Raw genomic sequence first — 27,445 nt, 5'->3', positions numbered from 1 at the left:
TGTGTGTGTGTGTGTGTGTGTGTGTGTGTGTTTCCGTGTGTCATTGAAGGCACTGCGGGGTCACACTGTGGTGAAGGGCCAGAGGTCTGCGTGGTGGTGCCCTCTGGGGGAAAAGGACAGGGCCGGAGGCTCGTCTCCTCCTCCCTCCCTCCCTCCCTCGCCCTGTGCTGTCATGGGGATGTCTCCACGGGTGACGGTTTCCCTGGCAACGGGAGCCGGGGCGAGGAGGCTGTATTGTACGCTTCGAGGGTGATGCACAACGGCTTGGTGAGCAGCAGGAAGGGGGGGCGGGTGGGGGGTGGTGGGGGGGCACAAAGTGATATGGGGTGGAATAGGCGTCTACACCAGCAAGGTGAACATCTTTCAGCTCCTACAGTACACACCGCCCGGCTCCGTTTCCCCTCTCTCTAATCAACAGATCCTGATTAAAGCGGAGACGCCAGACAAATGAATTGTCATTTGCATATACATGCTGTGTCAAATCAGAAGCCACAGTGTGAATTCACCTTGACGTGGTCGTGTTGGAGTGTGAATTCACCTTGACGTGGTCGTGTTGGAGTGTGAATTCACCTTGATGTGGTCATGTTGGAGTGTGAATTCACCTTGATGTGGTCGTGTTGGAGTGTGAATTCACCTTGACGTGGTCGTGTTGGAGTGTGAATTCACCTTGACGTGGTCGTGTTGGAGTGTGAATTCACCTTGACGTGGTCGTGTTGGAGTGTGAATTCACCTTGACGTGGTCGTGTTGGAGTGTGAATTCATCTTGATGTGGTCGTGTTGGAGTGTGAATTCACCTTGATGTGGTCGTGTTGGAGTGTGAATTCACCTTGACGTGGTCGTGTTGGAGTGTGAATTCACCTTGACGTGGTCGTGTTGGAGTGTGAATTCACCTTGACGTGGTCGTGTTGGAGTGTGAATTCACCTTGACGTGGTCGTGTTGGAGTGTGAATTCACCTTGACGTGGTCGTGTTGGAGTGTGAATTCACCTTGACGTGGTCGTGTTGGAGTGTGAATTCACCTTGACGTGGTCGTGTTGGAGTGTGAATTCACCTTGACGTGGTCGTGTTGGAGTGTGAATTCACCTTGACGTGGTCGTGTTGGAGTGTGAATTCACCTTGATGTGGTCGTGTTGGAGTGTGAATTCACCTTGACGTGGTCGTGTTGGAGTGTGAATTCACCTTGACGTGGTCGTGTTGGAGTGTGAATTCACCTTGACGTGGTCGTGTTGGAGTGTGAATTCACCTTGACGTGGTCGTGTTGGAGTGTGAATTCACCTTGATGTGGTCGTGTTGGAGTGTGAATTCACCTTGACGTAGTCGTGTTAAATGTAATCCAACAGTCACGTCTAAGTAGCTGAACGCTCTCATTTGCTGTAGTTACAAATCCATTTCCCGCTGCGTTCCACAGACAGCGCACAGACTCGGGCCAAAACAAACACTGTGTTGGCGTCTTTAAAGAACCCGCAGCTCCATCCACTCATCCACATCGTCACTTGTAAAGGGGCTTTCATTAGGCAGCAGAGTGTGTGTGTGCTGTGGTACAAAGTTAAAGGGCCCCTTACCCCTGCTGTGGCTGCCAGTCTCTCCTCCAAGGTAGCTCTGTTGGGGCGCCCCCTGCTGTCTCTCAGGGTGAACAGACCCTCCAGGCTGCCAATCTGTCAGCATGGAAAACAAACAGTGTGGTCAGGGAAGAGAAGGCCTGCAGGTTCAGGACCTAAATGCTTTGGGGATGTGGGAGTTGATGTGACATTTGACCGACTCCCTGTCACCTCCTGTGCTTCTTTGTCATACGTATACAATAAGACTCTATGACATCATCCATGCCATTTGTTCAGACACTTTGTCTGTTTCGTCCTCCTAAACGCTAGGTATGCTCAGAAATACAACCTGAAAAATAAATTTAAATAAAAACAGCATTTTGAATTTCAGTTCAAATTCAAATCATTTTGCACTTCATCATTACAGACAGACCAGTGCAGGTACAGTGTGAGCAGGACAAACATATAATATATTCAACCTTAAATCACCTATATGACCCTTAGCACAAGATCTCAGCACACCCCCCCCCCCCCACGCCTCCTTCCTGCCATCTGTCTTGTGTGGGTCTGAGAGGCAACACAGTTTATCTAACCTTATCCTGGGCTTTTCATTTCCAAGCCTTATAAACTCAATGCTATTGACCGCCTGGGAGAGTTACAACTAACTAAGTGAAATCTACTCGGCGGCAATTGTGTGTGAGGTGTGCTTTGTGTGTACGTGTACGTGTGTGTTTGTGTGTGAGGTGTGCTTTGTGTGTACGTGTACGTGTGTGTTTGTGTGCGCCTTGCTGATTCTATCTTCCTTCACTTTCATTCTCTCTATTCTCTGTCCCTGAGGTGCATCAGGGCTGAGACTGCAGAGTAAATTGTCCCAAATTGAGTTCCTTCTTGCCGGCAGATACAGGCCACATCCCGACCGTTTAGAGAGAGGCAGAGACAGAGAGACAGAGAGAGACAGAGAGAGAGAGAGAGAGAGGGAGGGAGAGAGGGAGGGAGAGAGAGAGAGAGAGAGAGAGGGAGGGAGAAAGAGGGAGGGAGAGAGAGAGAGAAAGAGAGAGAGAGAGAGAGGGAGGGAGGGAGAGAGAGAGAGAAAACAATCACAGCACACATCACTCGCCTGAACATTTTCTCTCTAATTTCTGCCTTTGCAGCTCTCTCTCTCTCTCTCTCTCTCTCTCCCTCCCTCCCTCCCTCCCTCCCTCCCTCTCTCTCTCTCTCTCTCTTCCACCCGTCCTCCCTGTCTCTCTCTGCTGATTTCCCTACTGCCTCTCTGCACATGATTCTTTTTGCTTCTCTCCCTTTATATCACTCCCTCTATGTCTCCCCCTTTCTTTTTTCTTTGTCGGCTGTGATAGGTACACATCAGTCTTCCCTCACTCGCCTTGCCTTTTTTCCTTTCCTTCGAAGCCCTCGTTCCCCTCCATGTTTTTGCCATGCTGCCTCTCTCTCTCCCTACCTGCTTCATTCCCTACCTCACTCTCCCTACCTACTCCTCTGCATCTGTTATCTCTGTCCTACCTCACTCTCCCTACCTACTCCTCTGCCTGTTATCTGTCCTACCTCACTCTCCCTACCTACTCCTCTGCCTCTGTTATCTGTCCTACCTCACTCTCCCTACCTGCTCCTCTGCATCTGTTTTCTCTGTCCTACCTCATTCTCCCTACCTACTCCTCTGCCTCTGTTATCTGTCCTACCTCACTCTCCCTACCTACTAGGGCTGTCACTTTTTCCCAAAATAAAGTTCGAACGAACTTTAATTGCCCGAAATTCGTTCGAATATATTCGAAGTTTTTTGGTTAATTAACTCATTGAGTGCCAGCCACTTTTGGAGAACGGACGCTCCCAGTGCCAGAGTTTTCAGAGCGTTTTCAGTGATTTCTCGAGGCCCACAGAATATTGTGTGATATTACTATGTAAACACCGAACACGCAAAAAGAACAAGGAGACTCTATTGTATCATCAGCAAAAAAAAGTTTATTGATACCATTTTCCGTTCTTTAGTTATGAGCCGGAGAAGATAGGTTGTTTTCAGCGTTTTCAGGCATTTCAAATTATAAGCTGAGATATTCAGCCTTTTGTGAAATGCAGCATTTCAAGCACATTCACTGACTCTAGATAATATTTTCTGATGTAGTGATGTGGTGTAGTTGTGTCCTGCCCTGCGTGCCCCACCCCCCCTCCCCCCCTCCCCCCCCCCTCAGCTGAAAACTCCTCCCCACACTAGTAACACACAGCCTCGCACCAAGCGTCTATTTTCGGAATGCTTTTGGTGCGCCGCCTCCCAGGCAGCGCAACATGGAGAAGCCACACGCGGACTGCAGTGAAAGGTTTGGCTTTTCAGTGTCGCGCTGCTGCTTTTCTAGCGGCTAATCATGTGGAGAAACTATGCTGACAGACAGACAGAGGCAGAAGGACTCAGTTGTGTGCGCGGATTGACTGTGTTCGCACGCACCGTCAGTTGCAGCCAGAACAATCTACATGGCTCTGGACTGCAGCATGAGCGGGTTCTCTTTGATCAAGGCTATTTCAGGCTGTGTATTCCTGACATTTCTGTAATCTGGAGAGCACTGTCGCCACCTAAGGGTTCTGTAAAATAGGTTATAGACCTCCAATAGCTACTATAGTTGTACAGGAGCTGCGGAAGGCTTTGATCGACGTCCCACCGTCAAAAAACGCATTGGACGTCGAAGGACGTCCGTGGCACTCTACGTCACTATTTAATTGGACGTCGAAGGACGTCCATGGCACTCAATGAGTTAAAAAAAAAAAAAAAAAAAAAAAAAAAAAAAATCAGTCCAGGCCACCGGGCATCAGCCCGACGTGTTAGCTTGGACGCTCATAGTCACAACACTGCCTCACAAACTTGGCTGCATCCAACTCGAGACAACTTTTCAGACCCTGGAGACAATCTTTCTCAGAAGAGACTAATGCCTACCCCACACTACAGGATTTTCAAATCCTTGAAGATTATAAAAATCTTGAGAGCCCACACACTACAGGACAGAGAGACTGCCGATTTTTTAACATTTCAATCTTGGGACACACACACAATCGCGTCTGTTCAAACGCAACCCCACACACTAGAAGATTATGCCGAAGATTCACCTTGGAAGCAGGGCTCGACGTTAACTTTTAAAATGCCTATTCAGTGTGCGCACCGGGTGTAGTAGTAGTAATAATGATAATAATAATAATAATAATAATAATAATACATTTGTGTCATTTCGTTTTCTAAACAAATCTTATTTTTTGTTTTTATAATGCATTTGCACTGAAAGGATTTGCTTAACTAATATTTGCGCGGACAGCCGCGTCCATTCGGGGTGTAGGCCTACTGTGCACGGCCAGGCGAAAACCGTCTGCACAGGTGCCTTGTGGAGGGGCGCGTCTGCTGATTTGACTCACTTTTCCGTGCGGACACTCGCCGATGCGGGAAGCATATGAGACCTAAGTGCTTGTTGTAGGCTACATGCTTTGCAGTATAGCATTAGTTTTCCGTCCCGTTCAAAGACGCACGGGTATTTCACCTCGATGACAATTTCCTCGTTCTTTGTTTCTGTGCGGGGCTGCGGGCGGACGCGGACCAGATTATTTTGCGAAAAACTGTAATGGAAACGCAGCTACTACTGGCTCTCTGCTCAAGATGCAATCACCTGTCGGGTTGTAAATATCTAACATGTTAGATATGCCCGATTCACAATCGGGAAGAGGCAGTCTTCCCGATTGTGAATCTTTGAACCCCACACACTACAGGATCATTTGGGAAGATTATCTGCCCGACGCGCCTCAAACGGGAGCACCCCCGAGAAAATCGGGAGGGGGGAATCTTGGCCATAATCTTGCAAATTATCCTGTAGTGTGGGGTAGGCATAACGCGACAAATCTGGAGACTTTTTCTGACATGGGATTAACATTACCAGCAAGCAGCAGTTGGTTAATTTTGGTTCATAAAAATAATAATAAAAAAAAAAAAAAAAAAAAAAAAAAAAAAAAAAAAAAAAATCGAACAGTCAATTTACATATCGAACACGAACCCCTCCCCCACATTCAAAGTTGCATTCGAATTTCGAATGAAAAGTGACAGCCCTACTACCTACTCCTCTGCCTCTGTTATCTGTCCTACCTCACTCTACCTACCTACTCCTCTGCCTCTGTTTTCTCTGTCCTACCTCACTCTCCCTACCTACTCCTCTGCCTCTGTTTTCTCTGTCCTACCTCACTCTCCCTACCTACTCCTCTGCCTCTGTTTTCTCTGTCCTACCTCACTCTCCCTACCTACTCCTCTGCATCTGTTTTCTCTGTCCTACATCACTCTCCCTACCTACTCCTCTGCCTCTGTTTTCTCTGTCCTACCTCACTCTACCTACTCCTCTGCCTCTGTTATCTGTCCTACCTCACTCTCCCTACCTGCTCCTCTGCCTCTGTTTTCTCTGTCCTACCTCACTCTCCCTACCTACTCCTCTGCCTCTGTTTTCTCTGTCCTACCTCACTCTCCCTACCTACTCCTCTGCCTCTGTTTTCTCTGTCCTACCTCACTCTCCCTACCTACTCCTCTGCCTCTGTTTTCTATGTCCTACCTCACTCTCCCTACCTACTCCTCTGCCTCTGTTTTCTCTGTCCTACCTCACTCTCCCTACCTACTCCTCTGCTTTCTCTGTCCTACCTCACTCTCCCTACCTACTCCTCTGCCTCCGTTTTCTCTGTCCTACCTCACTCTCCCTACCTACTCCTCTGCCTCTGTTTTCTCTGTCCTACCTCACTCTCCCTACCTACTCCTCTGCATCTGTTTTCTCTGTCCTACCTCACTCTCCCTACCTACTCCTCTGCCTCTGTTTTCTATGTCCTACCTCACTCTCCCTACCTACTCCTCTGCCTCTGTTTTCTCTGTCCTACCTCACTCTCCCTACCTACTCCTCTGCCTCTGTTTTCTCTGTCCTACCTCACTCTCCCTACCTACTCCTCTGCCTCTGTTATCTGTCCTACCTCACTCTCCCTACTCCTCTGCCTCCGTTTTCTCTGTCCTACCTCACTCTCCCTACCTACTCCTCTGCCTCTGTTTTCTCTGTCCTACCTCACTCTCCCTACCTACTCCTCTGCATCTGTTTTCTCTGTCCTACCTCACTCTCCCTACCTACTCCTCTGCCTCTGTTTTCTATGTCCTACCTCACTCTCCCTACCTATTCATCTGCCTCTGTTTTCTCTGTCCTACCTCACTCTCCCTACCTAGTCCTCTGCCTGTTTTCTCTGTCCTACCTCACTCTCCCTACCTACTCCTCTGCCTCTGTTTTCTCTGTCCTACCTCACTCTACCTACCTACTCCTCTGCATCTGTTTTCTCTGTCCTACCTCACCTCTACCTACCTACTCCTCTGCCTCTGTTTTCTCTGTCCTACCTCACTCTCCCTACCTACTCCTCTGCCTCTGTTATCTGTCCTACCTCACTCTCCCTACCTACTCCTCTGCCTCTGTTATCTGTCCTACCTCACTCTCCCTACCTGCTCCTCTGCATCTGTTTTCTCTGTCCTACCTCACTCTCCCTACCTGCTCCTCTGCATCTGTTTTCTCTGTCCTACCTCACTCTCCCTACCTACTCCTCTGCCTGTTTTCTGTCCTACCTCACTCTCCCTACCTACTCCTCTGCATCTGTTTTCTCTGTCCTACCTCACCTCTCCCTACCTACTCCTCTGTCTCTGTTTTCTCTGTCCTACCTCACTCTCCCTACCTACTCCTCTGCCTCTGTTTTCTCTGTCCTACCTCACTCTCCCTACCTACTCCTCTGCATCTGTTTTCTCTGTCCTACCTCACTCTCCCTACCTACTCCTCTGCCTCTGTTATCTGTCCTACCTCACTCTCCCTACCTACTCCTCTGCCTCTGTTATCTGTCCTACCTCACTCTCCCTACCTACTCCTCTGCATCTGTTTTCTCTGTCCTACCTCACCTCTACCTACCTACTCCTCTGCCTCTGTTTTCTCTGTCCTACCTCACCTCTCCCTACCTACTCCTCTGCCTCTGTTATCTGTCCTACCTCACTCTCCCTACCTACTCCTCTGCATCTGTTTTCTCTGTCCTACCTCACTCTCCCTACCTACTCCGCTGCATCTGTTATCTGTCCTACCTCACTCTCCCTACCTACTCCTCTGCCTCTGTTATCTGTCCTACCTCACTCTCCCTACCTGCTCCTCTGCATCTGTTTTCTCTGTCCTACCTCACTCTCCCTACCTACTCCTCTGCATCTGTTTTCTCTGTCCTACCTCACTCTCCCTACCTGCTCCTCTGCATCTGTTTTCTCTGTCCTACCTCACTCTCCCTACCTACTCCTCTGCCTGTTTTCTCTGTCCTACCTCACTCTCCCTACCTACTCCTCTGCATCTGTTTTCTCTGTCCTACCTCACCTCTCCCTACCTACTCCTCTGCCTCTGTTTTCTCTGTCCTACCTCACTCTCCCTACCTACTCCTCTGCCTCTGTTTTCTCTGTCCTACCTCACTCTCCCTACCTACTCCTCTGCATCTGTTTTCTCTGTCCTACCTCACTCTCCCTACCTACTCCTCTGCCTCTGTTATCTGTCCTACCTCACTCTCCCTACCTACTCCTCTGCCTCTGTTATCTGTCCTACCTCACTCTCCCTACCTACTCCTCTGCATCTGTTTTCTCTGTCCTACCTCACCTCTACCTACCTACTCCTCTGCCTCTGTTTTCTCTGTCCTACCTCACCTCTCCCTACCTACTCCTCTGCCTCTGTTATCTGTCCTACCTCACTCTCCCTACCTACTCCTCTGCATCTGTTTTCTCTGTCCTACCTCACTCTCCCTACCTACTCCTCTGCATCTGTTTTCTCTGTCCTACCTCACCTCTACCTACCTACTCCTCTGCCTCTGTTTTCTCTGTCCTACCTCACCTCTCCCTACCTACTCCTCTGCCTCTGTTTTCTCTGTCCTACGTCACTCTCCCTACCTACTCCTCTGCATCTGTTATCTGTCCTACCTCACTCTCCCTACCTACTCCTCTGCCTCTGTTATCTGTCCTACCTCACTCTCCCTACCTACTCCTCTGCCTCTGTTATCTGTCCTACCTCACTCTCCCTACCTGCTCCTCTGCATCTGTTTTCTCTGTCCTACCTCACCTCTCCCTACTCCTCTGCATCTGTTTTCTCTGTCCTACCTCACTCTCCCTACCTACTCCTCTGCATCTGTTATCTGTCCTACCTCACTCTCCCTACCTACTCCTCAGCCTCTGTTATCTGTCCTACCTCACTCTCCCTACCTACTCCTCTGCCTCTGTTTTCTCTGTCCTACCTCACTCTCCCTACCTACTCCTCTGCCTCTGTTTTCTCTGTCCTACCTCACCTCTCCCTATCTACTCCTCTGCCTCTGTTATCTGTCCTACCTCACTCTCCCTACCTACTCCTCTGCCTCTGTTATCTGTCCTACCTCACTCTCCCTACCTACTCCTCTGCATCTGTTTTCTCTGCCCTACCTCACTCTACCTACACTTCTGCATCTGTTTTCTCTGTCCTACCTCACTCTCCCTACCTACCTACTCCTCTGCATCCGTTTTCTCTGTCCTACCTCACCTCTCCCTACCTACCTACTCCTCTGCCTGTTTTCTCTGTCCTACCTCACTCTCCCTACCTATCTACTCCTCTGCATCTGTTTTCTCTGTCCTCTCCCCTCCCCCTCAACTCCTACCCCCTTCCAGCCATGCCTCCCTTTGCTCCCCCATATCCTGCCCTCCATGGCTGGCTGTACCCGGTGACATACTACCCATCAGCGCAGACCTCCCGGGTAGAGGAGTCTCGCTCTGACAATAATCACACAGTAAGTTTATAACACTGGCAGCAGCCCTGAGCCCAGCTGAGCTGAACTGAACGCGCACGATTCCCTCGGCGCCGGCACACTCCATTAGACTCGGGGTAGGGGGTATTGGGTGGGAGGAGGTGTAGCCTGGCTGGGGCAAGGATGAAGCATAGAAGAGGGATGGGAGGGGGGGGGGGAACTGGGGTTGGAACGTGAGAGTGATGATGGGGTTGTGGCTGGAGATAGATGTGGAAATGAGGTGAGACAGCGGGTGGGGGGTTAGTAGGGAGGTTAGGGTTAGGGTGGGGGCTGGAGATGAAACCGGTGCTGCAACAAGGGAGCAGAGGGTGAGTTTGGGCTAAAAACCCATCTCTTCAAGAAGTAGATCATGCCAGAATCTCCCCCGCTGAGCAATAACACCTCTTTACTCACTCCGCTCGCTCTCTAAAAAATACTTTCATCTCTTGCCATAGCTCTCTATGTTGATATGGGCAGCAGACCGCCATTCAGCTGGAGGATCCAGGTTCAGACTCCTGCGTCGACCGTGCTGAACAGTCCTAGAACGAAGACACCCAATATCTACCAGCTCCATGGGTGCTGCGCTGTGGCTGAAGCTGATCTCTGACCTATGCCTCTTTTCCATTGGTATTTTTGGGCATGCCGAGCTGCGCCAATTTGAATTTCCTTTCCCAGTTTTAATGCGCCGAGCTGTGCCGAGATGGACCTTCCCTGGATTCAGGCCAAAGTGTGCCGGACCCGCCTCCAAGCAGAATGGGGTGACGTATCGCCAACCGCAGCCAACCAGGGCCACCACTCTGCCTTCTCCCTCTCAAACAAGCGTGTTGCCAGACTCAACTCCTGTCTGTTTTTAAAAGCTTTTGTGTGTTCAGTGTTCAGCGCTACCTGTTGTAATGGAATTGCAAACCACGCTGGACTGCCAAGCCAAGTCAGGTGTAGCCAGGCCAGCACATGTGTATGGAAAAGGAGGACTAGAGTTCTCAACAGGCCTGACAATTCCAATCCCAACCCAACCGACCCGAGTGAGTTGAAGCACGAGCGTGGCTTGCCCCGAGATCATCCAAAACTGAGCCAGAGAGCGACCAAACAAGAACACAAGTTGGATATTGCCAGAAAAACAATCACACAGCACAACAGGGTGGGAGAGAGCAAGAGACTGCAGAGAGAGAAAGAGAGAGAGAGAGAGAGAGCAAGAGACTGCAGAGAGAGAGAGAGAGAGAGACTGCAGAGAGAGAGAGAGAGAGAGAGAAGGAGAAAGAGGGGGCAGCAGGCGTGAGCAAGCAAAAACAGCACAAACTTGCTGTGTTTATTCACCGTATAGTTACAGCAAACAGGAAATGTTGGATGAATAAAATAAATAGCTACATTTTAACAAGTAGAGAAGTCTTGGCAATTGATTGACTCCAACATTAGCAATCAGCACCATGGATAGTGCTGACTGCTCACTGCTCACATGTTATTGCATTAGCCTACTGTAAATACACAGACACAGACATTCTTTATTTATTTTTACCACGTGCGGAGCACGCTGGTCTACAGACTATTAATTCAATGTCAGTCAGTCATATGGAACGGAAAGGACGCTTTCCACTTTCGGAGACGCTGGATGACTTTCACTCTCGTTCCCGAAGGGGTGGTGTGTTTTAATACGCCTGACCCCGCCCGCTTGGGACGCTGCCTTCATTTCGACGAGCACACACTGACTCACACACACACACCTCCACACTGACTCACACACACACACCTCCTCCCAATGCAAATACCCTCAGCCCGTTTTACACACTCGCTATTTCGTCATTATTTTGCTTCGGCCCGTGCTAAAACGGTAAGTGGGGAACTACATTTTACAGAACATTTTACAGACATGAACTCTGTGTCAGTGTCTCCTCGCGTTATGTCCCCTCGCGTTACAGCCAATCACGCCAATTTGGTTGTCACTGCAATCCCTTTGAAGTCCTTTCTGCGCGCCCACGACTCGAGAGGGAGGGATTGAGAGAGAGAGAAAGAGATCACACGTTAATTAATTTGGTTGTCTAAACCAATTCTAAACCAAGTTAGGAGCGCTTTGAGTCTTCCAGATGTTTCTGTCCACATGCCAATTTGTTTCAATCACTCTTTTTTGGCTCCATGGCTAGATAAAAATGACCATGCCTAGAGCGAGAAGGGACTAGTTTACATCAAAGACCTAAACATAGATCGTAATTTTGCATCCTTAGATCTACTGAAGAGGAAATTTGAGTTGCCCGGCACAAACTGGCTCAGATTCCTGCAAATCAGAAATTATGTGCGATCCAAGATTCACACCTTTGAGGCGCTCCCAAATGAACATGCTTTTTTCGATGTGTTGCTGAGCCCTCCTCACTCCAGGCATCTTATCTCAAGATTTGTATGTCTGTTTGACAACTGCAACACGGCCTCTACTGAGTGGATTAGAGAAGCGTGGCAGGGGGAACTTGGTATTGATTTATCTGACATGATATGGGAAAGGAGTTTGTCTGTGGTACAACTCTGTTCAGTTAATAGCAGACACCAGCTGATCTAATTTAAAGTTGCTCACCGCCTTCACTATTCCAAGCATAAGTTACACAAGTTCTTCCCTTCCATCTGGGAAAAGATATTTGATTGTTACTCTAAGAGCTACAAAATAACCCTACAGCCGGAGGCAGAACTCACCATCTTTGGCTGCTCGGAGTCCTCTCTGAACTTCCCTACAGCTGTGCAACAGTCTCTAACACAAGGGACTACTGTTGCCAAAAAACTCATTCTGAAGGAATGGAAGTCTTCATCCTCACCTTCTTTCCAATTGTGGTTGACGGACATGACTTCTGTTATACGGATGGAGAGACTTAGGTTCCCGAGGACCAACTCACTTAAGAAGTTTTCGGCTGTCTGGGATCCATTTCTGGACTACCTCGATGAGGTTGGGGGTGACAGTTGACTTGCCTGGCTGGTATCTCGTGGACCCATTGCGTGGGATTCCATGCATGTTCCTTACAAGCACATAAACACTTTGTGTGGTTAGTAGCACCACGTTGTAATATCCAGTCTAATATACTGTATATGTATCCATTGTTTTGTTTTTGTTTGTTGCCGTTTTGTTTTTCCTTTTCTTTCCGTATCTGAGCCTGTTCTGTATTGTTAAAAAAGTTGAAAATCAAATATTGAAAGAAAAGAAAAAGAAAAATTAACTTGGTTGTCGCTAAAGACTATTAATTCAGTGTCAGTCATATGGAACGGAAAGGACGCTTTCCACTTTCGGGGACGCGCTGCACTGTATTCACTTCCCAGTCAGCAGCGCCGCCGAGGCACGCCTCGATCTCATCCCCTCCTCTCGCCCCTGTGCCAAATTCACACAGACACAGCTATAGGCCTGCTTGTCATGAAGGATTCTCTACTTACTTCTCAACCGAGTTCTGTCGTTCAAAATGCTCTGGAATCATCTGCTCATCTGCTCACTAATTATGTGTGTCATCAATAAGGTTCTTCTCACCCTTCAATCCAAGAGTACAACTTGAAGTGTGAATGTCGCATTTTGGCACAATTGCATCATGGTGTCCGACACCTGACATCACCAACATGTTTTTTGATAGCCTATTAGCCTATTGGAGATTTCTTTCTTCTTTTTATTAGATTGACATTATCATGCCGTTTTGAGGATAAAGCAGCATCTCCCTACAAGCAGTGGCGTCGTTAGGCCTGGGCTTTCAGGGCTACAGCCCCGGATCTTTGATGAAAAGCCCCGGATCTCAAATATGACTCCTTTTTCTTATTTTCATTTTTTTGACAAAAATTATAATAGCTGGCCCCCCTCTATTCATCTCTCATTCATGCTATAAAGCCCTAAAAAAATTTTTTTTATTGGTGATCAGAAATTTTGAAAACACAGTTAAGTCTAGAGGAAGTCACACACACACACACAAACACACACACACACACACACACACACACACACACACACACACACACACACACACACAGTATTAGAGGCTACTTCAATATTGGGGGGGATGTATCCTTTATCTCACCCTCTTGTATCTTTGCTTTCGTCATGACACTATACAAGAAGGAACACAAATTAATTACATGGAATAACAATTGCCACGATTTCACGTCACTCCATCCGTGGCTATACCCCATCTAGCCACAACCCAGGGATGCCTGCCCCCGTCGTTGCCACACGCCGCACGTGGTCCAGGGCCGAATATGCCCTTGTTTGCAGCACGAGGCCCGACCCCACCAAGTATCATAGATTGTCGGCCCGAACCCAGCCCTACTGGCCCAACCCAGCCCTACTGGCCCAACCCAGCCCTACCCGAGGGGCCCAGTCAGACTCGGGCTGAAACTGAAAGAAGAAAGGACTGAAGAAAGAAAGATGATTTCCTAATGGGCATCAATAAAGTGTCACTTTAAAAAAATGTCTTGCACTTCACTCTTTCCATGATCAGCAGGAATATTGTAAGGGCAGTAAGGCCTAAATATTTGCATTCCTGAATCGATGTTTGGTTGCTTGTATCTATGGATTTAGAACAGTGCTTCCCAAACCTTTCTGACTCATGGCCCACTTGAAAATCTCAGAAATGTTGGCGGCCCACATCCACCTGTAACCAGTACGGACGGAGGCCACATAATGCCTTCTCAGAGCACTTTATTTTTGAACAATAAAAGGAGCTGTCCATCAGCACCACACAGAAATCAGAGACTAAAAGTGAGTGTCTGCAATAGGGCTGGCCCCTCCTGATCGATTGGTCGATTGTTTGGTCGATGTGCTCTTGGTCGATGGACCAGATTCACCTTGGTCGGACAATCGCTGGTGTTAATAATTAATATGAGAAATTACATTTCATAACAAGAAAAGCAATCCGGAACGAACGTGCCGCGGAAGCAAGTTGCAACACGGACCTTTTCTAGATGCGCACATAGGAGCAGAACCACAGTTAGCAGGCTATCTAGACTGAAAGGAGAGCAACCAGCAGAGCGATGGAATTAACAATTAAATTGCTCAGCTATCGAGCACAAACAATGGACACGTTTCAGCACGCAGCCACCATCAGCTGTTAACAAGCTGTTATCGAGCGGCTAACGTTACGTTATGCACCTTATGAGATGAGAATACAGTCATCAGTGAGACTGGACGTCCTCAGAGATACACTCCAACCCCCGGTAATTATAAGATGTTACTGGAATAAATCGCAAAAGCTGTCTAGTTCTTTCTGCCAACTAATTAACCATGCCACGTGTGATAACCTTACATAACCATAACCATCGCGCACACTTTCTAAAAGCTGTTTCCCATCGTAGCTTTAGCTGACCAGGTGGTGCACGGCACGCTGATCAGTCTGTCCATTCCGGTAACGTTACAATGCTGCAAATAGCTTTTATTTATAATTATCATCTATCAGGTATAGTGCACTCAGTAGTCAGTACACTCCAAAAAATAAGAAAAAAAGTAGACTGCAAAAAATAAAAAATAAAAAGTACACTGAGAAAAAAAAAAAAAAAAAGACCAGAAATCGACCACAGCTCCGACCAATCGATTCCATTGGTCGGAGCTGTGGTCGATTTCTGGTCGACCAGGATCATCTTTGGTCGAGGGCAGCCCTAGTCTGCAATAGGCTAATTAATGAATAATTGATTACAAATTAAATCATGGTATCATTCAACAATGGAGAAATGCATTCACACATAATAATAATAATAATAATAATAATAATAATAATAATAATAATAATAATAATAATAATAATAATAATTACATTTCCCCCCACAAAGATCGTAATGTTTTGTTTGGACGTGAGATGGAGCAAATGCCAGTGTGTGGATGGAGTTGGGACCATGTTTTGGTTTGGTTAGCAGGGAATGCTATAGAAACACAAAGGAAAACTATCAACTTCAGATTATTTGACACTGCATGTACATCATGTATGCACACTCAGACAATAAGAACTACACCTGTACATCAAAATTAGTGAGCAATGTCATACCAACCAAAACAAAGACACACATTCCAGTGCCCTGCCAGAGCAGGTTCACAGCAAAACAATACGAGGCCAATCAGGGGACCATTGGTATGGCTCTCCCTCTGCTAATGAAGGCACTTTGAAAAGGTAATCTAATTCACCAGCAGCAATTAAGGCTGGGAGCGCCTTGTCACTATCAATTATCCACTCCTTCACTCATGTCCTCCAGTGCGGACGCTCAGCCTGGCTGACACACAGCACTGTCGGACAAATCAACCCCATCAGCCAGCCAGTCACTGAGAACACAAATCATGAGTGTTCACACACACACACACACACACACACACACACACACACACACACACACACACACACACACACACACACACACACACACACACACACACACACACACACACACACACACACACACACACACACACACACACACACACACACACACACACACACACACACACACACAGCGTGTGTTCATTGCAAAATGAACTACCGGTAACTAAGCTCAACGTGAATTAGGATGTCCTAGCTGGTGGCAGTCAGAGATCAAAGATAGTAGATCTTTAGTAGATCCATAAAAAATAGATAATGCAGCGGGAATCCAACCAGCTAAGTAACATTAGTTGATGTTAACCATCTATCCAGCACTGGCTGTTGATGGAAAGCTCATGCGACTACTACTGAAAATAATCTGTTCATTAAACCTCAGTTTTCATTCTTCGTCTCTTCAATGAATTGTAGATATTGTATAATATTGAATGGACTGAATGGACTGGAGTCAAATTCCTTGTATGTGAACATACTTGGCCATTAAAGCTGATTCTGATATACGACTATAATTGTGGGTTTATGAACATAAGCAAGGAACTGTCAGAGGCAGAGCAAAAGTATATGTGAACCAAAGCGCTTTGCTAAGCAGTGACAGCACAGTGCACAACATATTTTACATATTTTAGATGCAAGTTTGTCTCACTACTATTTGTTTGTTTGGTTAACCTTTATCCAGGTTAGACTAACTAAGGTTAAGAATATATCAAGAGTGCCAAAAAAGCAGCATAAAGCTACTGTATAGATACTACCACAAACATTTCAACACACATTACATTACAGCGTCGTGATTAACAAACATTAAATGTTTCAAGCGTTCAATGTTCATTCTAAAAGCAATTTAAACTATGGGTAAAGACATTTCCAATTACCACTTTCCTCCATACCATTTAACCATTGCTTTAAAATCATTCAATGAGACCAGCTGCTGTAATTCCAGGTCCTCCTGGGGCCCATTCCATGCCACAGGGTCTGAGAACTGAAACGCCTTCTTACCAAACTCTGTACCAGCCTTTTTCACATTGGCTAAAAGCAGATTTTGCAACAAGCAAGCAAGTACTGTTGCTATAGCTACTGTAGCTATTCAGGGTCACGGTGGGCTGTAGCCTATGCCAGTACGCATTGGGCAGAACGCAAGGAAGCACCCCGGACTTTGTCACCAGTCTATCACAGTAGTATTTGCATGTAATGTAATGCATGTGTTGCTTTTTCAGTAGCTGTAATTGAAAAACATATTTCTATATCCCATGTTACTGCCCATCCCTTGGCCTGTCTGCATGTTTAAGTGGCTGCATATAAAGACTGGTAGGGCAATGCACTGGCTCTTTATCTAAGAACTTGTCTCATCTCTCCTTATGGTGTCATGTGATGTAATGTTTTATAGGGCACCTTTAGGAAAGCACTTTCCTATCAGTTCAGGGAATTGAATCAATGGCTTTGCAGAGAAACAGGTAACTGACTCAAATTCTTTCTCCAGGGTTTCTCTCTGGTCACACTACACCCTGGCATCAGAATTGGAGCCAATTGACCTGAATTGGCAGGTATGAGGAAGTCTGACATTGCAGCATTAAAGCAAAAGAAATGACATAGAAATAGCAATAATGCAAATACACGTCATTTGCATACTATCCAACACAATTAGAAATACCACTTGGTTATTAAAGCCTATAGGAAAGACAAACATAAGCCAGAGTCATAGGGAAAGAAAAATAAGTTATGATTCTGGTGGGAGCTAAAGGAGATCCTCCTAGAATATGCCCCTATAAAATCTTAGAGAGCTGCTGGTGAATGCAAACTTCACAGGCCACAGACCCACACAACCTCATCAGAGGCTCCACTGCCCAATCGCTACTACCGCTGTGGCAGCTGTACATAGTGCTGTGGCAGCTGTACACAGTGCTGTGGCAGCTGTACACAGCGCAATAATACCTACAAAACGGACAGCTTTTGCCAGCCGCACTCTAACAAAAAGTTTCAAATAAAAAGTGTAATTACCTGTGTCCCTGTGGTCTTGTTTATGTGGAGAAAACCACCAGAAAACTTAAGCAGCGCATATCAGAACACAAAAGCTCTATAGGCAGGAACGACCGGGACTAGCCAGTTGTCATACACGTCAATGATGCCAAACATGACATTTCAACTTTACGTTTTTGTGGCATTGAACATGTCAGCTTGCCGCCTAGAGGGGGCAATCACGACCTACTGCTCAAAAGACGTGAAGCTTATAGAGAGCCGCAGGGATGACGTATTTTTGTAGGCTGAATGCGGAAGTCCCGAACTTCCTGGTTCAACACTGTTTCTGTCTATGGGATTTTTGAATGGGTTTTTGGCGTGATGCTTCAAATAAGGTCTCTGGGCAACGCAAGTTTAATCAAACGCAAACCAAGGTTCAGCGGGATAATCTTCACACATGAGGACCACTTTCATGAGTTTTGAAGCGTAAATGCGAGCCCTAGAGGTAAAAAGCTTGTGCTAAGCTAATCCAGAACTACACACTGTCGCATAGGCTACCACGTCACGTCAACACTCAACCTGGACTGTTGTTGATGTGTGCACTGATTACCCTGGGCTGAACGGGGCTGAACCAGGTGAGGGAAAGAGAATTTCCGTGTTCGTCCTTTGAGTGGTGACGTTATTGACGTATATATCCCCATCGACTCAACAGTGTAGTCCCATTTAGCCGTTTGCTAGCTAGCCGCCCTTTTAACGGCACATAAAAGCTTCAAAACTCATAAAAGTGGTCTTCATGTGTGAAGATGATGTTACTACCATCTGGTTCGCGTTTGATTAAGCCAGCGTTGCCCAGAGAGCGTATTAGAAGCATCGCGCCAAAAACCCATTCAAAACTCCCATAGGCGAAAACTGTGTTGAACCAGGGCTGTTAGCATCGATGATTTCCGGACTCGTTACTGCGGCTCTCTATTGGATTTACACGTTACAAACCATGTCACCCAAGGGCCTTAATGATGAGTTCCTCCTCCAAGACATGCTGTGATTACTTTATATTGTTGTTTAATAGCCTAGCGTATTTTTAAACTAGCCTACTAAAAACAAAGTTGTATGTTTTTGCTACCACTGCTAGTCTTTATACATATACATTTTAACTTTATTTTCTAATCCTATTTCTCTCTACTTTTTATAGGGGCATATTCTAGGAGGATCTCCTTTAGCTCCCACCAGAATCATAACTTATTTTTCTTTCCCTATGACTCTGGCTTATGTTCGTCTTTCCTATAGGCCTTAATAACCCAACTGGCATTTCTAATTGTGTTGGATAGTATGCATATGAAGTGTATTTGCATTATTGTTATTTCCATGTAATTTATTTTGCTTTAATGCTGCAATGTCAGACTTCCTCATACCTGCCAATTCAGGTCAATTGGCTCCAATTCTGATGCCAGGGTGTAGTGTGACCGGATTGGTCAACACACAGGTCTACCTGCCTATATAACTGGGTCCCTCCTCTTACTCTGTAAGAATCTGATGCAGGTCTCACCGAAAAGTTATTCTTTCTGTTAAATAAAACCTTTTTGCATTTGGAGACAGTGTGCGGGAGTTACTTTCTTTTGATTCAGTCGGGTTTTCCCTCCTCCGACACACCTGTAATCTTTAGGTGTGCAGAAGCTTTGTCCTCCAGGGTTTCTCTAAAACATGTGAAGGTTGTAAACATGTGACGCTGATGTATGGAGACAGGCAACTGGAGGATCCTGAACTACTGCCCTCTTATGGGACTGAGGACAACTGGACCATCCAGCGGGACCTCCAGTCCAGACAGAGGTATAAAAGCTGACAGACAGGATGAATCTAAATGGTCTACTGAACCTCTTGAATGCTTCACTGAATCTCTCCAACGGCTGACCTGAGGGCAGGGTGCTGATGAAGAGGGGATTAGCATGACAGTACTGCCGGTGAAAGAGAAAACTGATGCAAAGCTTCCAAAAGGTAAAATCTGAACTTCAGTAAGTTGCTGCAAGAAAGTCAAAAAGACCGGGTACAGACAAATAGTTATGATGCATGCAATGTAAAGTCATGTATAATAAATATAGCCTAAGATTATCACATTAAGAAGTTTGTTTGAAAACTGCTGGGGTTTGCAATAGGGATGGCACAATACCACTTTTTCCATATCCGATCCGATATCCGATACCACAATCTTGACTATCTGCCGATACCGATATCAATCCAATCCAATCTTTTTCCCTCGCTTATACAACTAAGCTGTTAATAATACATTTACTAACACACTTTGCTTAACCCAGCCATCTAAACAGCATGTTCAATCTGTGGAACAATATTTATTCCTTAAATGAAAGGCTATAGCCCAGAACATAGACTCAGGACCCTATCTTCCCCCTGGCCTTAAAATAGCGTTTAAGGCCAGGTGCAGCTCTATTAGTGGGCGTGGTCCGGCGCAGTCCATATTTTCCCCTCGGCGCTAAACCCATCTGTTAACCACTTAACCACGCCTTTTAAGCGTAGAATTATTCGCAACTAGTGCAGTGCCCGTTCCCCCATGCACCACCCCGTGGGCGCTCCCCCCTGCACACACACACTGCACTCTGTCAGGTCCCCCTAAGCGCAAGTTTGAAGTCGATCCAACAAACGGTTCTCGAGATATGCAAAGAAAATACATACAGACAGTCCTGGAATAAGTCCAAATTGCATGAAATGCGGCACCGCACTCCATCGGGGTCCGAGCAGCGCACTTACCAAGTTTGAAGTCAATAGGACAAATGTTTCTCGAGTTAAATCGCTTTTTCAAATTAGGGCTGTTTTGAGTCTGCCAGATGTTTCTGGCCACACACCGATTTGTTTCAATCATTCGTTTTTGGCTCCATGGTTAGACAAAAACTATCATGCCTGGAGTGAAAAAGGGCTAGTTTCCACCAAAGACCTAGACGGCCATTTTGCATCCTTTGATCTACTGAAGAGGAGGTTTGGGTTGCCCGGCACGAACTGGCTCAGATTTCTGCAAATCAGAAATTATGTTAGCTCCAAGATTCACACCTTTGAAGCACTTCCAAATGAACAGGCTTTTTTGATGTATTGCTGAGCCCTTCTCACTCCAAGCATCTTATCTCAAGATTTGTATGTCTGTTTAATAACGGCAACATGGCCTCGAGAATTAGAGAGGCGTGGCAGGGGGAACTTGGCATTGATTTATCTGACATTATATGGGAAAGGAGTCTGTTAGTGGTACAATTCTGCTCAGTTAATAGCAGGCATCAGCTGATTCAATTTAAAGTTGCTCACCGTCACTACTACTCAAAGCATAAATTACACAAGATCTACACTTCTGTCTCATAAATTACACAAGATCTACCCTTCTGTCTCACCACTATGTGTCAGGTGTCAGAGGGCACACTATCTCATGCCTTCTGGTTCTGCCCTTCATTAGATTCTGGGCTAAAATATTTGATTGGTACTCTAAGGCCTACAACACAACCCTACAGCCGGAGGTGGAACTCGCCATCTTCGGCTGCTCGTAGTCCTCTTTGAACTTCCCTACAGCTGTGCAACAGTCTCTGACACTGAGGACCACTGTTGCCAAGAGACTCATTCTGAAGGAGTGGAAGTCCTCCTCTCCACCTTTTCGGGTATGGCTGATGGACATGATTTCTGTTATACAGATGGCTCAGACACAGGGAGAAAGAAAAAAAACAAACAAACAAACAAAAGCATACATACATCATTGACATTTAACATTGCAACGTGGTGCTACCAGCTGCTCAAGGCGCTTATGTATGTAATAGATAAAGTGCTTGGGATCTCACGCAAGGGGTCCACAAGACACCAGCCGGGCCAGCCAACCATCAGCCCCAGCCTCAGTCACCTGTCATTCTTAACCTCGTCAAAGTAGGCCAGAAACGGTTCCCAGATAGTTGAGAACCTCCCAAGCGAGTTGGTCCTCAGGGACCTGAGTCCTAAAAACTAGTAGCACGTAAACTACATAAAAGTGCCAAATTGAAGAGGAAGATGGTACTGGAACTGGTAACTATTTTGCAAGACTCTTTGTACAAAAAGAGAAAAAGAGGAAAATTTCCAACTACCTTGAGAGTGCACGACCTGAGGAAAATATTTCAAAATTAAGAAAGAGTATGGCTTTGAATTCAGTGTATTTTCCACCTATGCAGAAGCTCCCATCATGTGCTCCTACAATGTAGTGCACATGATGAACAGGATAGCATTAACATGAAAACATCCCTGGCATGTGTGGGTAGTGCACAGACAGGCATGTGTGGGTAGTGCACAGACAGGCATGTGTGGGTAGTGCACAGACAGGCATGTGTGGGTAGTGCACAGACTGGCATGTGTGGGTAGTGCACAGACTGGCATGTGTGGGTAGTGCACAGACAGGCATGTGTGGGTAGTGCACAGACAGGCATGTGTGGGTAGTGCACAGACAGGCATGTGTGGGTAGTGCACAGACAGGACCTGGCGTGTGTGGGTAGTGCACAGACAGGACCTGGCATGTGTGGGTAGTGCACAGACAGGCGTGTGTGGGTAGTGCACAGACAGGCATGTGTGGGTAGTGCACAGACAGGACCTGGCGTGTGTGGGTAGTGCACAGACAGGACCTGGCGTGTGTGGGTAGTGCACAGACAGGCGTGTGTGGGTAGTGCACAGACAGGCGTGTGTGGGTAGTGCACAGACAGGCGTGTATGGGTAGTGCACAGACAGGCGTGTGTGGGTAGTGCACAGACAGGCGTGTGTGGGTAGTGCACAGACAGGACCTGGCGTGTGTGGGTAGTGCACAGACAGGCGTGTGTGGGTAGTGCACAGACAGGCGTGTGTGGGTAGTGCACAGACAGGCGTGTGTGGGTAGTGCACAGACAGGCGTGTGTGGGTAGTGCACAGACAGGCGTGTGTGGGTAGTGCACAGACAGGCGTGTATGGGTAGTGCACAGACTGGCGTGTGTGGGTAGTGCACAGACAGGCGTGTGTGGGTAGTGCACAGACAGGCGTGTATGGGTAGTGCACAGACTGGCGTGTGTGGGTAGTGCACAGACAGGCGTGTGTGGGTAGTGCACAGACAGGCGTGTGTGGGTAGTGCACAGACAGGACCTGCGTGTGTGGGTAGTGCACAGACAGGACCTGGTGTGTGTGGGTAGTGCACAGACAGGACCTGCGTGTGTGGGTAGTGCACAGACAGGACCTGGTGTGTGTGGGTAGTGCACAGACAGGTGTGTGTGGGTAGTGTGTGTGGGTAGTGCACAGACAGGCGTGTGTGGGTAGTGTGTGTGGATAGTGCGTGTGGGTAGTGTGTGTGGGTAGTGCACAGACAGGAACCAGGAACCATACCAACTCGTATGGGATAAAGGGAGAATAAACGACCCTTGTGGTTTTAAGACAAAGGACGAGGTGAAGGGAACCTGTAATAAAACAAGTCATGTGAAACCAGACAATCTGCTGAATCTCTAAGGATGACAAAGAATATCAGGTGTCACGACAAGGTGCAATCACAAGTGTAACACAGCCTCCAACTTTGTCTGAAATCATCAATTTGAATGTGAATTGGCAAGGACCAAACTGAGCCCGACAAGGAACAGACAGAGCCGGCGAGACAGACAGGGCTACCTGAGACACAAATTACAGCATGCTTCACAAGACATTCCTCAGTGTGTATCAATGCAAGCAGCAAAACAATCAAAGCTCCCACAAGACCCGTGCCTTTTATTTTTGACAAGACAGACTTAATGACTATCTTTAGATTTTTAAAGCCATTTTAAATAGTATTGCTTTGAAAATCTTGTGAATATTTTAGTGTGATCTTCCTACATTCCTTTGACAGACAAACCTGTAAATGTTATTAGCAAATGCTCTACACTATTTTCTCATTTTGTCAAGGCATTACTATCAACCATCATCATATTGAGGAAATATGATGTCACTACTGCTGCTCTTGTCTATGTTCTATCTATGTCATCAACTTTTGAGTGGTGTGAGTCTTTCTATTTTTTAGCACCTTTAAACATATTGTAGCCTGGGCCGTCTGAGTAGTGTAGCGGTAGATTCCCTGCCTAACAACACGAAGGTCGCAGGTTCGAGTCCCCGTGTTACCCCCGGCTTGGTCGGGCATCCATACAGGTACGATTGGCTGTGTCTGCGGGTGGGAAGCCGGAATGAGGGTATGTGTCCTGGTCGGTCGGGGCGGAAGGGAGCCGGTGGGAACAGCGTGATCCATGTGCTACGGCCTGCCGGTGAAGCTCCCCGCTGTCGGGTGAAAAGAAGCAGCTGGAAACTGCACATGTATCAGAGGAAGCATGTGTGTGTCTACGGCTGCTCCCAGATCGGCAGAGGGGGTGGGGCAGCGACTGGGGCAGCAGGGGGAATTGGCCAAGTACAATAGACCCTTTTCACGGGGGCCATTTTGTGTCGAAAAGGCCGAATAAACACAGGTGCGAGCAAAACACTAACGAGGGTTTCCAAATTCCAATCATGGAAGTTGGAAACCCTCATTAGTGTTTTGCTTGCACCTGTGTTTACCCTGCCTTTTCGACACAAAATGGCCCCCGTGAGAAGGGTCTATTGGGCGGGAAATCAGAAAAAAAAATTAAATAAATAAATGTTGTAGCCTGGGCGTCCGGGTAGAGCAGCGGTAGACTCCCTGCCTACCACGGGGCACAGGTTCGTGCCCCGTGATACCTCCGGCTTTGTTGGGCGTCCATACAGGCACAATTGGCCTTGTCTGCGGGTGGGAAGCCAGATTAAGGGCATGTGTCCTGGTCACTACACTAGCGCCTCCTTGGGTCGGCCTGGTCGGGGGGGGAGGGGAACCGGTGGGAATAGTGTGATCCTCCCACGCGCTACATGCTGGCAGTGAAACTCCACGCTGTCAGGTGAAAAGAAGCAGCTGAAGACTCCACATCTATCAGAGGAAGGAGATCGGCAGAGGGGGTGGAGCAACGACTGGGACAGCTTAGCAGGGAGAATTGGCCAAGTACAATTGGGGACAAAAACGGAGGGGAAAATCAATCAATCAATCAATACAATGGTAATCAATCAATCAATACAATTGTAATCAATCAATCAATCAATACAATTGTAGTCTATGAGAACAAACTATCAGCTATCAGCAGCCTCAGTCCAAATGTATCAATGCCTAACCCTCATTTCCACTGCTGCCTCTACTGTGAGCTCAGCACTGCTGCCTCTACTGTGAGCTGAGCACTGCTGCCTCTACTGTGAGCTCAGCACTGCTGCCTCTACTGTGAGCTCAGCACTGCTGCCTCTACTGTGAGCTCAGCACTGCTGCCTCTACTGTGAGCTCAGCACTGCTGCCTCTACTGTGAGCTCAGCACTGTGAGCTCAGCACGTTTGGACTTTGAATCTTCACCATTATAAAGCATCAATCACTGCATCTGCATGGTCTTCTGCTGCTGACAGTCTCCGACGGACAGACAGAGAGAAAAGCAAGAGAAAGAAGTGTAGGGATGGGATGGGACAGTGTGGAGGATAAACAAAAACAAACAGAGACATCAAGAGTCATTGAAGCAGTGTGTGAGAGCCACGTGAGGCAGCCCACCCTATGGAGAAAGCAGCAGCTTGTGTGTATACTAACAGCCCTACAGGGGCCCTGGCCTCCACAGCCCACACACCACAGAGAGAGAGGAGGAGGGCTGGCTGATGGAGAGGGATGCTAGGGGCTAAATGGGGTGAGCAGTTAAGCCTTGTTGGTTACAGTATTGACAGGAAACGCTGGGGATGGGAGAGGGGTGTTGAAGACCTCTGCAGTCGAGTCGATCCTAAAGTAATAATATTGCAGATACTTGGGTTTGATGGGTGTCTGAAGTCCGACACTGACACTCTTTAGATTGAGCTGTTGCTAGCCCTTATACACTGCAACACTGATCAATCATACAATTAATAACTATGTAATTAATTAAACTGCATCATATCCATCATATCAGAGGTGGGCAACACTGGACTGGAGATGTTGTACACATATATATATATATATATATATATATATATATATATATATATATATATATATATATATATATATATATATATATATATATATATATATATATATATATATATATATATTTTTTACAAAAGGTAATTTAGCAACTGATTATATTGTATTGTAAGTATTGCCAGATAATAATAACTTGGTAAAATAATAATAAAACCGTAATATAAAGTAAGTAATAAATGATTCTCTAAATGGGTCAAAAATAAAACCTCTTCATTTAAGAAATTTCCAGACAATGTAATGATGTCATACGATTACATTAGCCTGTGATGATTACTTAATAAGGGATAACTGATTATGTAATAATAATAAAGGAAGGAACTTGTAAGACTAAGAAGAATGTAACAACTCAATTTAGTGAATATTATTACATCATCAGTTAAAATTATCACACCCCTTAAAGTGACAATATTACATTATCTGGGAATGTATTGCATCAGCTGGTTTAATTTCATTTGTGATCAGGGGGTCATTTTGTTACATTTATGGTAATTTACCAAGTTATTACATTATCTGGCAGTTATTACATTGTCAATTGCCAATAATATTGGCCTGATAGACTGTACAATAGATACAATGGGGCTCTAACAGTGGAAATAACAGCTGTTACTACTGTTCTGAGTCCCACTCAGTTAAGTACTCAACACCAAAACACAATTCCCTATCTGCAGCACAATCCATCAGAACTCACAATTAATTAAACTGTCAAAAATGTTCAACATATTGCTTCATCTGGATACAAATGTGTCTATATATAAATAGTCTGTTACTTAGGAGTTAAAACTGACATGCACTGAGATCCATTTTCAAATGACACAATGGTTTTTGGATGGGGGTTTGCATTCCCTCGGTTCATGAAACATGCTTAACCCCTCAGGTAAAACCATTCAGTTCAGGTAAGAAAGTGGAACTGAAACTGGACTTACAAGGTATGCACACAAACTCCATATCCACAAAGCTTTCATGCTCTGAATAATAAGTTTAGCTGTAAGTCATCTTTGTAAGCTTTTCCATATGAAGCACTATTTGATTCTACAGTAAAAGCCCACTAAGACTATACAACATGCAATTTTACAATATATTTCATCTAAGCTTCCATGTCGCCTTTAACAGCATTGTGTAGGAACATGTTTGTGTGTTTCTCCCTCCACTCTATGTTCTCGTCCACGACCCTCCTTTATCTTCTTTATCTCTCTCTCTCCTCCCCTCTCTCTCTCCCCTTCTCTCTCTCTCTCTCTCTCTCTCTCTCTCTCCATTTCAATATTGAAGAGAGTTTTATTAAGGGCTGGACTCGGGGGTGCTGAGGCGCTCTCAGTAATTTTCCTACAAAGTGCTTTAATCCATCAAACGGCCAACATGTGGCCTTTGCAGCCATACATCATCTCAGCCCAGAGACAGAGAGAGCGAGAGAGAGAGAGAGAGAGAGAGAGAGAGAGTGGTAGCATCATTTCTGCTCTCTTCCTCTTCTTCACCCCCTCCTTCTCCTCCTCCTCCTCACCTTCTTCTTCTTCTTCTCTACCTCCATCTCCTGCTAGAGCTCCCCACCTGGCTGGGAGGGATACACTTCTTCGCCTTCACATCTTCTTCGGTCAACAGCCAGAGAGTTTTTGCTCTCTGTCTTCCAGCATTTACAAATGAGAGTGAGTTGGGGTGTGGGATAGGGGTGGGGGGGCTGGGCAGAGGGAGGGAGGTAAGCAAAGAGAGTGAGTTGTGGTGGGGGATAGGGGTGGGGGGGCTGGGCAGAGGGAGGGAGGTAACAAAGAGAGTGAGTTGTGGTGGGGGGTAGGGGTGGGGGGGGGGCTGGGCAGAGGG

General features: G+C 46.5%; 1 protein-coding gene across 1 annotated transcript in view; it reads right to left on the bottom strand.

The window, feature by feature from the left end:
• LOC310772366 (proprotein convertase subtilisin/kexin type 4-like) overlaps positions 1-27,445 on the bottom strand; it is a gene marked incomplete at both ends in the record, with an annotated part of 388,877 nt that overhangs the window by 353,907 nt on the left and 7,525 nt on the right. The window contains one exon of the mRNA XM_083632151.1: positions 1,562-1,654. Coding sequence (XP_083488277.1) covers positions 1,562-1,654 — 93 coding nt within the window. The remainder of the gene's footprint in view (positions 1-1,561; positions 1,655-27,445) is intronic.

Source organism: Poromitra crassiceps (assembly GCF_964638095.1).
Source record: "Poromitra crassiceps genome assembly, chromosome: 1".
NCBI classification, from domain to species: Eukaryota; Metazoa; Chordata; class Actinopteri; order Beryciformes; family Melamphaidae; genus Poromitra; species Poromitra crassiceps.
The sequence above is the reverse complement of the archived record's forward strand: the minus strand, read 5'-3'. Positions and strand labels throughout refer to the sequence as shown.